Consider the following 14,247-nt stretch of genomic DNA (forward strand, 5'->3'; position numbering starts at 1 on the left):
CTGGCCCAGGGACTCTGGGAACACAGAGAAACGGAAGACACCCATCTCTGCCTTCTTAGTTAACACTGTTACGGTGGCTTGTCCTCCACACTCCTAGTCTATTTCCATAGCAATGGCGCCATTTGACTGAGGGCATACAGCTCTGACGCAGGGGGGCACCTCTAGGATTCCCACTGGTCAAATGAGAAAAGTGAGCTTGTGGCCGATAGAGAAGCCCAGCTTGAGGTTTGTGGCATAGGTCACGCCTGGTCCTTGGCAGGAAAGAAAGTATCACAATCAGTTCAACACATGTGGTCGAGTCCTTCCAACGTACGAGGGCTCCAGAGACTAACGAGATGCTGTTTGTCCTCCAAGAGCTCAAGAGTCTACAGGACATCTAGAGACATGGGCACACACGTGCACGCACAGGCACACACAAGATGGGAGCCCGGGAGAGGAAGTAACTCACCAGATGCCTAAGGAGGTGACATGAGAGCTGGGCATTGAAGGAATTACTCATCTGATCGATATTTATGAAGTCACGAGAAAGTGCCAGGCTCTGTGCATTAGAAGCACACAGTACCATCATGGCCCCCACAGTCATGGGGTTTACGACGTGTGTGTGGCAGAGGGTCAGGATCACAGAATCACACGCACAGGGATGCAGCACTGGGCAATGGGTGGAAGGGGCCTGGGCTTGGGAGAGCAGGCGGGTGTGCACACCATGACGGGGAGAGGGGCTGGGTGGGCAGAGCTTGGGCAGGGTCCTCTCCGTCTGCGAGGGTTCTGCCTTCCTTGCTGGGCTGGGAGCCCTGGGGCCACGTCAGGCTCACTTCTGTCCAAGACCATTCCATGCACACAGTAGGACTTCGGCAGGGGCTTACTGGTGGGTCTGGCCAGTCTGAGGTCAGGGGGTAGTGGTCCCCACGCAGCATCTAAGCCTCTCTCACTCATCAGGTCTCTATAACCTGAAAGCATTTTCTGGAAGTCAGCCCCCTCTGAGCAAGAGGGATAGCGTAGGTCTCATCCTTATTGTTCAGATAAAGAAAGGAGGTCCCTGGCCAGAGTGAGAACGAGAGCCCAGCCCTGATGCTCCTCATAGGGTTGGCAGAGATGTTGTGCATCAGTGAGGGGTATGGCTTCCTCAGTCTTCACCCACCCTCTCCTAGCTGTGTGGCCTTGGGCAAGTTACTTAACCTCTCTGAGCTTCACCTGCCTCACCTGTAAAATAGTCTTGGGAAAAATCCAAACTCCTTACCACGGTCCACAAGACCCTGTGTGATCTGGCCCCTGCCCACCTCTCTATCTCCCAGAGTGTTCCCCCGGGCTACTACCCACCAGCTTTACTCTTCCTCAACACAGCAAACTTTCCTGCTTCCTGGCTCTGCACTCACTGCTTCCTCTGCCTGGAAAACTCTGTCCCTGAGATTTGACCTTCATATGGTGACTCCATCCCATCCTGCAGCTGAGGCATCACCTCCTCAGAGAGGCTGTTCCTGGCTGGCCAGTCCTCAGATCTCTTCTCACACCTGGCTCAGTCCTTTCGTGCCCATGTCACAGTGCCCACAGTTTCCGTGTTAACTGATCCGCAGTCAGTTTTCTCTCTAGATTGTAGACAGCACAGTGCCTGATGCACAGAAAGAGTTTCCATTTCTAGAAGGAAAGCTACAATACGTCGGAACTAGATGAGATGGTGCTGATGACACACCAGCATGGCCTTTGACACCCAGTACATTATTGTTAATGCCAGACAGGCCTGGGGAGTTAGAGCCTCTCCCCAGAGTCTTTATAGGTAAGCATATTTCAAGGAAAGCATAATAAATCGGGATGTACCCATCACTCCACTTCACCACGGCCCATCTTATTTTTTATTTATTTTGTTATTTATTTTGAGAGAGAGAGAGAGAGCACGAACAGGGGAGGGACAGAGAAAGAGGAAGACAGGGAATCCCAAGCAGGTTCCACACTGTCAGCGCAGAGCCCGATGTGGGACTCAAACTCACAAATCGCACGAGATCATGCCCTGAGCCAAAACCACAAGTCAGATACTTACTGACTGAGCCACCCAGGCGCCCCCAATGACACGGTTGGTCTTATTTCACATATTACCCTCCAGCCACACACACACACATGCAAATGCATGCAGAACTTGCTTTGTTTTGGAGAAAGTCCCAAATGTCACATTATTCCATATTAGAGGGCCTCTTAAAGGAAACGTCACCCACCATGTGCCCCCAGGACTGGACACGGAGCACACAAGGTGAGAGGCACTGACATGCATACCAGTTCTCAGCACTGCCTCTTTTTTTAAAAAAGTCTCTAGGCTCCAATTGGAAAATGAAGATAACTGTACCTGTTCTAAGAGTTGTTAGGAGAATTAAATGCGCTACACACGACAGGGACAGTCCTGCCACACAGCAGTTGTTCAACACGTGTGAGTCACCTCCATTATAGCATCACCGTGGTTACAAAGCACTGGCTCAGGACGTAGGCAGACTGGGTTTGCATCTAGCTCAGTTCTGACTAGGTAAATCGCCCTAGGCACATGCCATTACTTCCCCAAGCCTCCTCGTCCTCATCTATAAAATGGGTTCAGAATCACACTTGCCTCCCAGGGTAGGGCTGAGAATTTGGTGAGATACTATAGGAAAGGGAGGTCTTGAAACCACCCCGGCCCACAGTGGGGCTCACTTCCGACAGGGTGGTATAGCAGGAGCAGCTCCTCCCGGCCCCCACTGTCCAGAGGCGAGAACAGGTTCAGCAAGGGGCTGAGAACTGCCCAAGATCAAGGGCAGATCCAGGACGAGAGGCGGGGTCCTGAGAGCTTAGTTGGAAGAGGAGGCTTCTTTGCCGGAGCAAGTGCAAAAGAAGGCAGGCGGGGCGGAGCCAGGCCTTCAGGAGAGGAGGGGGGAGGCTCAGGCCGTACCTGGAAGAGCTCTGAGTCTTCAGGGCTGTACTGGCTGGGTTCAGCCTCGCAGCTCTCCGGGCACCACTGCAGCTCCCCGAAGCAGGTGGCAGAGTCAAAGTCGCCGGCGTCCAGCTGGGAGAGATCAAGCTCGGGAAAATCAGCGCAGAGTTGCTCCTCTCCGGGCCCCCCACCCTGAGGAGACAGGAAGGAAGGAGGCAAGTCAGAGCTGCATCCAAGCACAGACCCTCTTTCTCATGGTGCTCCCAGCCTGGACCTCGGGCAGCCCTTGGCCAAGGCCCGACTTTGCCATGTGACCAAGAACTGTAAAGGCGGGCCCCAGTGCTCTTGCAACTATTGAATCTACCAGGAACCAAGTCAGGCCCAGGCAACACAAATCCTGTGCACTGCTCTCTCCTCTCCCCACTTTGCACTCCTACACATCCCTCAACGCCTTTTTTCTGCAGCACCTCTTTTCTCTTACCGGCACTGTTGTGTTGGAAACTTCAATAGGAACTGCAAATAGATACTTATTTACGTTACTGTCCCCACCTGCAAAGGGGTTTCTAGGATGCGACATTAATAATGAAACAAAAACAGCAATAATAACAGTTGACATTATGGCATGATTACGATATTCTGGAGCAATAGTCAACCACGTTCTCAGGGGTTTTACTGGTATTATGTGTCATGTCTACAATGTGGAAGAGTGCTCATCCGTGGACGAAAGGTAAATGAAGCTATTATCACCTGTAGCATGGAATAACACAATGCTGTTGAAAAGAACGAGGACCTATATGCTCTGAAGACATGTTAAACAGAAATAAAAACCAAATCACAGAAGATAGCAGGTTGCATGTTAGCCCACCTGTGTAAAGAGGGAAAAAAACTGCACAATTCTTGTGTACAATGGTACATATGCAAATACACAGGAAAAGGTCTTCAAGGCTGTAAGCCCACCTGCCAGTGGTGACTGGGGTAGAAGGGAGGCACGGAGGACTGTGGTGACAGCACAGACTGAACCAGTGTTTCTCAAAGTGGGGTCCCAGGGCCGGCAGTGTGGACACCCCTTGGGACGGTGTTAGAAATAAGGCAAATTCTCAGGCCCAACCCCAGACTCCCTGAATCAGAAGGCGATGGCTTTCTCATTTGGCCTCCCACATTTAACAACTACCAGTAGAAGGACTGAGACATGGCCCAAGCTGGGAGGCTCACAGAAACAGCATAAGACAGGCCTTGGGGTCCAGCAGACCTGAATTGTAATCTCCACGCACCCGCTGTGAAACCTAGGCCAAGTCTCTTTTCCTCTCTGAAGCTCAACTGCCTTACCTGTAGAATGGGACACCACCAGCCTCATATGGTTAAGATTAAATAAGGCGATTGAGCCTCCTGGCTCAGGAGGGGCTCAATAAATGGGAGCTAACAGTAATTACAGCAAGTAAGACTAATACAGGGCACCTGGGTGGCTCAGTCGGTTAAGCGTAGGACTTCAGCTCAGGTCCATGATCTCATGGTTCGTGAGTTCGAGCCCCGCACTGGGCTCTCTGCTGTCAGTGCAGAACCTGCCTTGACTCTTCTGTTCCTGTCTCTGCACCTCCCCCTCAAAAATAAACATTTTTTAATGTTTTATTTATTTATTTTTATTTTTTAATATTTTTATTTATTTCTAGGAGAGAGAGAGAGAGAGACAGCATGAGCAGGGGAGGGTCAGAGAGAGGGGGAGACACAGACTCTGAAACAGGCTCCAGGCTCTGAGCTGGCAGTCAGCACAGAGCCCGATGCGGGGCTCAAACCCACGAACCGTGAGATCATGACCTAAGCGAAAGCTGGATGCTTAACCGACTGAGCCACCCAGGCACCCCATGTTTTATTTATTTTTGAGAGCAAGAGAGACGGTGCACGAGCAGGGGTGGGGCAGAGAGAAAGGGAGACATAGAATCCAAAGCAGGATCCAGGCTCTGAACTGTCAGCACAGAGCCCGACATGGGGCTTAAACTCACAGACCAGACTGAAAGATTGTGATGTGAGCCAAAGTTGGTCGCTTAACCGACTGAGCCACCCGGGTGCTCCAAAAACAAACATTAAAAAAAGAAAGAAATAGGGGTGCCCAGGTGGCTCAGTCAGTTAAGTGTCCAACTTCAGCTCAGGTCATGATCTCAAGGTTTGTGAATTCAAGTCCCACGTCAGGCTCTGTGTTGACAGCTCAGAGTCTGGAGCCTCCTTTGGATTCTGTGTGTGTCTCTCTCTGCCCCTCCCTACTCTCACTCTCTTTCTCAAAACTGGATAAACATTAAAAAAAATGTTTTTTAATTCAAAAAAGAAAAAATAATAATGCCAACAGTGTTTCATGGTGGGCAGAGAAGGTAGAACTGCCTTATAGAACGAAAAAAACGCCTATGTGACACTTAAAAGAAATAGGTTTTGCACAGGCCTTCTCCTTAATTGTTCCCACTTACTAAGCCTCATAAATTATGAACAAATGTATATTATTAGCTCAACTTGACACAGGAAAAAGGCTTTTATCTGAATTTGGGTCAAATGTCTTAATTGGCATTTTGCAAGAATCCTGTATCCACGGGCAGCACCAGGGCCAGGTTCCCTTAAGTGGCTGGTCCCCTGCTCCGACAAGGGTACCATGGTGCTCTGTGAGCCTCTGTCTCCAGGGACAAGCCCTCCTACCCCCACCCCGGGATCGATTTCTACCACTTCTGGTCATGCCCAGCTGCCTCGGCCGCAGGGAACACTCAGGCGACTCTCAGCCACGGCGGCTTCCTTCTCCTCTCTGTCCCGTCAGACTGTGGGATGCAGTAGGTGCCTGTTCTAGATGGATGATTGGTTTGTTTCTAGTCCTTGGCGACTGTGAGTGATCACGTCTGCAATACATGTGTACAAGTCTTTGTGTGCAGGTATGTTTTTCGTTCCCTTGGGTAAATATGTAGGAGTGGCAATGCCGGGTCATAAATGTATGTGGCTTTATAAAAATGACAAAATTGTTCTCCCAAATTGCTGTATGTACCACAGTACATGCTCACCAGCTGTGCGAGAGTGTCAACTGTTCCACACCCTTCCCAGCCCTGGGTGTTGTCACAGGCATTTTAATTTTAGCCATGCTAGTGAGTGCCTTCCAGCATTTATTAAATGCTACTATGAGCCAGGCGCTGGGACGTGTAACACTCAGTTTAATCCTGGGGCGCCTGGGTGGCTCCGTCAGTTAAGCGTCCAACTCTGGCTCAGGTCATGATATCATGGTCCATGAGTTCGAGCCCCATGTCAGGCTCTATGCTGACAGCTCAGAGCCTAGAGCTGCTTCGGATTCTGTATCTCCCTTTCTCTCTCTGCCCCTTCCCTGCTTGTACTCTGTCCCTCTCTCAAAACTAAATAAACATTAAAAATTTTTTAAAAAGTAAAGAATCCGTTGATTCCTTCACAAGTCGACATCTTGGCAGGGAAGAAAACGCATACAGATTTGATTGTAGATTGAGTTAGCGCCATGAAGGAAACAGGCCAGGTGCCCTGATGGAGAGCAAGAGAGGGAAGCGAAGTCTCTGATAGTGTGGGTCAGGAAGGGCTCCCCAGAAGAGCCGACATTGAGTGGAGACTTGGAGGAGTCAGGCGGTGGAAGATGTGGGGAAGAACGTTCCAGGCAGAGGGCCCAGCAAGGCAAAGACCCAAGTGTGGGCTGAGCCTAGAGCACGAGGCACTGACCAAAGGTTGGTGAGGCTGCAGCTTGGGGCGTGAGGGGGGGATGGGAGAGATGCCTTCGGAGAGGCAGGTGGAGGCCGGATCAGGTGGGGATTGGAAGGGATTTGGGTTTTATTCCAAGCGTGATGGGGGTGGGGCCAGCAGGGAAGCAGGCGGATGTAGCGCCCAGGACAGGGACAGGTGGTGGGGCTGGGGGGTAACCCTTAGGCGCACCAAGCACCTGTGGAGAGGGAAGGAGGGCCAAAGCAGAGACACGTGAGCACTGGACGGCTGGGGTCTCATCAGCCAGCAAAGCCCTCAGCCCCTTGGGGAGCTCTTTCTATGTCCCGAATCCCTCTCATCCCAGTGACTCAGAGAAGCCACACCTGTAGGACTTCCTTCTTGAGGCTTCAAAACCACTTTAAAATCAGAGTCCCAGGGTGGCGAGGAATCGGACGCCCTGAGAGGCAGTCCGGCACAATCACTGTGGGCCATCTGAGAGTCAGAGGCCCCCTCAAGAACCAGATGCAAGCTACGGACAGCTTTTACGCTACCCATAAAATACGCCTGAGCAATGCATGCGCGTGCAAGAAATTCATACTTCTAGGTCTTCATGAACGCAGCGTAAGGACACCTGGCCGGGCCACTCTCCCTCCTTCACTTTGCAGATATGGAAACTGAGGCCCAAGGAGGACAACAGATTTGCTCAGGGTCACCCAGGGAGTGTCCTTCCCATCAAAACCATGCTGCCTCTTTACAAAACACCCATAGAATGGCCATGACGGCTGCATTTATTGATTAGCCACGGCAGCTCAGCATATGCTAAGTGTACCCAGGACATAAAAATAAAGAAACCTCAGCTTCGCGGCCTTGGCAATTAGGGCTGAGGCCACTCTCTAGCTAAAAACCATTAGACATTGCATCAATAGTGATTTCTCTGGCCCTCTCCATATCTGGACAGGCTTTGGAAGGGGTGCCTTGGGTGACCCAGTTCTCCTGGAAAGGTCTGACTTGGAGCCTCCTTGTTCTTTACCAGCCATCTTCTGCGGCCCCACCAGCAGAGCTGGGAGGTCACAGCACAGGACCACCAGCCACTGCTATCACTGAGCGCTTACCAAACTCCAAGGGCCATGCTAAGTACCTTATGTGCATCCTCTCATCAGATTCCTTAAAATAACCCTCCAGGGCAGATGTCATTGTCCCCGGTTACTAATCAGGAAACTCAGAGATCCTCAGAGTCACTCTCATTCGGGGACCGGGGCTGCTGTAACAAAGCACCACGGGCTGGTGGCCCAATTTTTTTTTAGTTTATTTATTTCTTTTTGAGAGCTGTCAGCACGGAGTCCAATGTGGGGCTCAAACCCACAAACTGTGAGACCATGACCTTAGCCGAAACCAAGAGTGGGACGCTTAACTGACTGAGCCACCCAGGCACCCCTGGCTGGGTGGGGCTTAAACAGCAGAATTTTTTTTTTTTTCTCTTCCAGTTCTGGAGGCTGGAAGGCTGAGCTCAAGGTGTTGGCAGGGGCGGCCCCTTTGGAGGCCACTCTTGTTGGCTTGTGAATGACCTTCTCCCCCATCGTCTCCTTCTGTGGGTGCCTGTCTCTGTGTCCACATTTCCCCTTTTGATAAGGACACCAGCCATGTCAGACTAGGGTCCCTGCTAATGACCTCACTTTAACTGGATGACCTCTGTAGGAACCCTATCTCCGAATCAGGTCACATTCTTAAGGTACTGGGGGGTCAGGACTCTAACACCATTTTTGGGGGGACACAACTCAACCCACAGTGGTACTCAGGGTCCCAGAAAGGTGAAGCTGAGATTCCAAGCCAAGTCTCTTTGTTCCCTGCAAAGCCCGTGCCATTGCCTGGCATTTGCTTCTGAAAGTGAGAAGCAACGTTCAAGAATCATTTATTCCCATTTACAGATAGGAAGGTGGAGCTTCAGACAAGGGCTGAGAAAGATCCAGGTTATGTGGTGGGTTCACGGCTGCACCAAAACAGGTCTGGGGCCACACACACTGAATCTCGTGCATATAGCCCCCTCTGGTCTCTACCATCAGTCCGTTCACACCACTGCTGTGAGATGACCCTCCCATTGCTGAGCCCCCTGTACCCATTCCTTCAGCATCATCACACCCCCGATTTGAAAAGGCTGTGGCTGCCCTAAGCCAGGGAGATAAACGGCCCTAGCAGTGGATTAATGGTGTTTTGTACAGATTCACATAAGTGGCTTCATTGGAAGCCTGTGTATCTTGTTGGAAATCGATTCCCTGCTTAAGAATGCATCTTCAGGAAAAAGTGGTGGCTCCACTTTCCTGACTGCAATCAGCAAATCGTCAAGCTTCACTGCTGGCCCCGGAGCACATTCTCTGAGTTACTGAGCAGAAGGAAGCAGGAGGAGGGGAAAGGGAGGCAGCGGTGACAGAGCTTGGGTCCTGGGCCTGTCCACACTCACTACGCATCCTTTGCCACGTGTGCACTTCGCTGTGTCACCTCCCCTCACAGTTCCCACTGCCCCTCCTATTAAAGAGAACATCAAACAGACAGACTTTATGACCCCTCTTGCTCAATCAAGCATTTGATGCAATTCTGTACTAATCTGGTCTCTGAAATCCACACAGGCTTTCAGGAACTATCTAGGTAGAACTCAGCATTTAACGAATAGATAAATGAATTAATGAATTTACTGAGGGGGAGACAGAGGTAGAGCAAGAAATACTGTCTTGAAATGGAAAGCAGCTCAGACAAATGGCTTTGCTATTAACGCGAATCCTTTGAGGTCAGGACATAACTTTGGCCACTTCAGTTTCTATTGGAGAAATGGGGATAATAAAAAGAATCCTACCTCATAAGGGTTCTTAAGATAAAGTAACATAGGGTGGGAGCCTAGCATGCATCAGACACCCCATACATGGTGGTCACAGAAACAGCACCTACAGGTGACTTTCAAGTGACATTCACAGCTATGGTCTCATTGTACCTTCCCAAATACAGGAAGTGGTCAGCGGTCAGCATCCCCACTTGAGTGACAGAAAAACAGGGGCTCTCAGAGGATCGATGCTTGACCTTGTCTTCTTACCCATACCCTCAGTCCTTAAACCTACTGGTTCAACCTACCAGCTTCTCCAACCCTGTGTTCCTTCAACCTCCACCAGTTCCCCGATCCCAGGGTTACCATCACTGATGGTTTCTGTGAGAGGAATACCCTTGCTCTGACAGCCAGACCATACTGGCCCTCTCCAGGGAGAGGCCTGCCTGGGATGGTGGGGAGCAGGGCCCCTATCCAGGCCTGGCAGACCTCTTGACCACCATCTTGGATGCTCTAAGTACAAGATGGTACTTAGGGTGGCACCCTACTACCAGCTCAGAGCCTCCTCCACTGCTAATAAGTTGTCTTTGATGGTTCGAGGCAAGTTTTCTCTTTTAAACTGCAATCAGGAATGCCCAGACCAGCCATGAGAGCGGCCAAGCGGCAGGTACCTGGCAGTGAAGTCACCTTTCCTGCCTTCCTAACCATGCTGGATACCACTAACTGAACACAACTGTATTTCCTGCTGAGCCCCAAGCCTACTCAATAGGCTTAGAGCCTTAGTAACCACTACTAATGAATTAGAACTGGCTTGGTCTAGACCTCGAACTCTGCCCATACTCACCCTCTAAGAAGGAAGTACAGTTGGTATTTATCAAGTTCCTGCAAAAGCCATTTCATTATACACGTTTTCTTCTCCTCCCACCTCGGGTTTGGCGGGCCTTCCGCTCATTCCCCTTCTTCACGGTGGCGGCCTACGGATCTGTCCCGGGAAGTCGCCCCTCCCCGCCACCCAGGCAGGCCAGGTCAGCACAGTCTAGCTAATTCAAATGCTTCATCCAGTAACCACAACCGGCGCTGGAGTTGGTTCAGAGGTGGATCAGAGTGAACACCAAGAACTTGCTGGAGCATTTGGACAAAGGGGCTCAGCCGGTTAAATTTAACTCTGGAGAGACTGGCAGCCATCTTTGCCACTACCTGGGAAGAGAGCATGCCTGAAGATGAAACTGACGCAAGGAATGCAACACCAAGAAGCAGAGACAGAGAGTCCAGATAAAATAGTTTAAACGCTCGGATCCAGCTGTGCCTGAAGCCAGTCTATTCTCTGTACTCTGTAGTTATATGAATGAGTAAGTTCCCTTTTTAGATTGCATGCCAGCTGGAGTCTGTCACCTATCAATGAAAAAGTTATGACTAATTCATTTCTCTTACATTAAAAAGAAAAAAAAAATCTCATCTTCCCACTGTCTTCCAAATTAGTACAAAACTCCTAAGGAGACTTCGAGGAGAACAGTAAGAAGAGTAATTGATCTTGGTCCACACAGAAATCCTTACAGCATCCTCTGAAATGAGACTCAGGGAGCCTCAGACACAAAGTTAAGCTCCACAAAGAACAAGTAGAAAATAGAGGGGTTCTGGGCCCAGCCTAAAAGAACAAACACCCTGAGCGTAGATGAACCAGGCCATTGAAAGGCTCTCCGACAAAAACACTCAAAGCTAAGCACCTCGACCCATCATCACTCAAGGTCCTTCCCGTGTGGAAGCATCTGGCCCTAGGCCTGCCAAGCACAACTCAAGGACAGTCTGCCCATTTCACTGGCGCCCAAGTTCTGGCCATACAGCTGCCTAACAGAAGGTCATCAGGTCTGGTGAGAGTGAGTTCTCCAGCCCAGAGAGCAAAATGGGTTCTAGTGTTCCAAACTGGGCTACGAGGCTGGGCCAGACCCAGCCATCCAGGAAGGGTGACCGGTTACCAGTGACCGGATGGAGCTCCCCAGCCAGCCGGCCACGTTCACCAACACTGTTAATCTCCTCCTGTAACAACAGTGTGCCCCAGCGCCGCAGGGAGGACCCTCTAGGGTATCCACACTTCTACTCCCGCGGGCTGGGTCAGCTCTGCTCCTTCCCAACCTCGTTTGGTACTAGAAATTCTTGATCTGACTGAATGAGTCCCTAGTCTGGAAATGGGAGCCCCGGCACAGCGGGTGTGGCCTGTGCAAGAGCTGGGCTGGGATTTCAGTGCTGGTGCCCAAACAGCCCTGCAGCAAAAGACTGCAAATAACGCGGGGCACCTGGGTGGCTCAGTCAGTTAAGCGTCCGACTTCGGCTCAGGTCATGATCTCACGGTTCATGTGGTTCAAGCCCCACATCGCGCTCTGTGCTGACAGCTAGCCTGGAGCCTATTTCATACTCTGTGTCTCCCTCTCTCTCTGACCCTCCCCTGCTCATGCTGTCTCTCTCTCTCTCTCTCAGAAATAAATAAAACATTTAAAAAAAAAACCCTGGAAATAACACACATGTCATGTGGCTTCATTATTACGTTTTATGATTTTGTGCTCTTACTGACTTTTTCCTATGAATTCCCCTCTCCAGACCCCACCCCACCTGGCTACCCCCAGCTACTGTTCCCACTCTCATCAGATAAGATGCTTATGGTACATGGATTGTGGCCTGCCCAGCCCTGGAAACAAATCCTTATGATGGATTACAAACAGCACAGAAGCAGGGCTTGAGTGCTGGAAGACTCTGTAGAAAGACTTGTTTTGCAGATAAGGAAACTGAGGCAGTAAGTCTCCCAGGGTGGGGGTTATCTTACTCGGTCATCTCCTTCCCCCTCCCTGTTGCTTTCAGGTGGCCCCTTATCAAACAGAGATCTGCAAAGCGTCTTGCAGCTTTGCCCAGGTGAGGCTACCTGGGGTGGAGAAGCTCGTAGATGCCCTGGCAGGTGGCTGTGCAGGGCCCAGATGTCCCTCCCTGGACAGCAAGGCCTCAGAGGGTGCCGTCGGCTGCATCCCGGACGCATCACGTCCCCACTGGCACAGCGGCGTACCTTGCATTATTGATTTTAAAACAGTAAAAGCTTGGAGTATATCCTGCCACTTGAGGGAGGGAGGGAGCGAGCAAAGGTGTTCTGGGGACAGTGGGAGCCGCACATCGTGTCTGCCTGTGAGCGCAGTCAATCCTAGGCACTCGAGTTCAAGGGCTCTTGAACTCAGAGGAGAGTGGCAGGAAAAGTGCTTGGCGAACTGCAAAGCACGTACCAATATCTGCTGATCTGTTGAGGCAGAGCTGGCCCTGGCTCGTCACTTACTGGTTGCGGGGCGTCACCTAGCCTCTTGGCATCCCCTGGGACCAGCCTCCCCTGGGGAACTGCCGTGTTGAGTTTCCAGCCTGGGGCCTCTGCGCTGGTGCTCTCTCCGCCCGGGCCGCCTCCTCTCGCGCACGGCTTCGCATTGCTGGTTGCTTCCTACCGTCCCTGCAGCAGGTTAAATGTCCCTCCCAGATGGGCCCTCCTGACCACTGGATCCTACAGACGGCCCCGTCTGCCTCTGATGGTCACATCGCTCTGTGGTAGTGCCCCCAATTAGCCCTCTATTCCCTGATATTCCCATTTTCCCCAATATTTTTAAGAATTTTGGTAAAATATACATAACATAAAAGTTACCATTTTAGCCATATTTAAGTTAACAGTTCGGAGGCATTAAGTAGATTCACCCTGTTGTGTGCCCGTGGCCACCAGCCTCTCCAGGGCTCAACCCTGTTTTTTTTTTCCTGTATCCAACTATGCATTGTCCCCTCTCCCAATAGTCTCCCCAGTGCCGAGCACAATACTCAGCGCATAGTAGGTGCTCAATAAACAAAATGAGATAAAGCGGATGTGCCTTGTAAACTGTGCATGAAAGGATGAGGAAAGCGACGTGGACATTTTTCTCCATACAGCCCCGAGATGTGGCCAAGGTGCCTGGGAGCCTCAGTGACCAGATAACGATGTCAAGTTTTGTCCAACTCGATGGGGGCCAACCCGCCCAGAACTCCTTTCCTTTCCCAGTTCCAGGCCCCTTTGCGAGGTCAAGAATGAAGACATCCGATCACACAAGCCACCTGACACAAACACTCACCATTTCCACACATCAGCTGTACCCAGAGCAACATTTTATCAGTCGCTGAAGGGCAAGCACAAAAATAGACTGCAGAGAGCAAATGCCACCCTCAACGGCAGTTGAAACACTCCCTGGCACACGGTGACCTGAGGCCTGGGGACACGGGAGGCAGGTCTTCTGTCACAGTAGCACACAGAAATTGGAAGGCAGAATCAGAGCCAGGGTTAGGATGAAGTGAGGCACCCCCCTCCCCCGCCGCCTTGGGCACCAAAAAACTCAGTAATCCAAACAGATTGTATCTAATGCAACACTCTGAAAAAAGTCAAAATTAATGCAAAAACCCCATGGTGAGCAAAATATCAAAATTCTAAATAAAGAGAGGCCAGTGGTACTGGTTTTTCCTTTTGCTTCAGGCATGTATATGGCTCTGGATGGCACGCTTACTGTCCCTGCCTTTATTTAAAGATTTGGTATTTTGTTCTGCATGGATATTTAGGTGTCAAGTATTATTATTTTTAAATGCTGCATGAAAATATGATTTGCAGGGGCGCCTGGGTGGCTCAGTTGGTTAAGCGTCCAACTCTTCATCTCAGCTCAGGTCTTGATCTTGATCTCAGGGTCATGAGTTCAAGCCCCATGCTGGGCTCCATGCTGGACCTGAAGCCCGAAAGGAGGAAAGGAAAGGAAAGGAAAGGAAGGAAGGAAAGGAAAGGAAAGGAAAGGAAGGAAGGAAGGAAGGAAGGAAGGAAGGAAGGAAGGAAGGAAGGAAG

At 50.8% G+C, this 14,247-nt stretch overlaps 1 protein-coding gene across 3 annotated transcripts in view; it reads right to left on the bottom strand.

Annotated features, from left to right (window-relative positions):
- The window catches only part of PPARGC1B (PPARG coactivator 1 beta), a 109,936-nt gene that overhangs the window by 30,311 nt on the left and 65,378 nt on the right, over positions 1–14,247 (bottom strand). For all 3 annotated transcript variants that reach the window (XM_039239471.1, XM_039239470.1, XM_039239472.1), the window contains exon 2: positions 2,906–3,079. In XM_039239471.1, the coding sequence (XP_039095402.1) occupies positions 2,906–3,079 (174 nt within the window). The remainder of the gene's footprint in view (positions 1–2,905; positions 3,080–14,247) is intronic.

The sequence above is a fragment of the Hyaena hyaena genome, unplaced genomic scaffold, assembly GCF_003009895.1.
Source record: "Hyaena hyaena isolate Hyena2069 unplaced genomic scaffold, ASM300989v1 scaffold_157, whole genome shotgun sequence".
In the NCBI taxonomy this organism is placed as follows: Eukaryota; Metazoa; Chordata; class Mammalia; order Carnivora; family Hyaenidae; genus Hyaena; species Hyaena hyaena.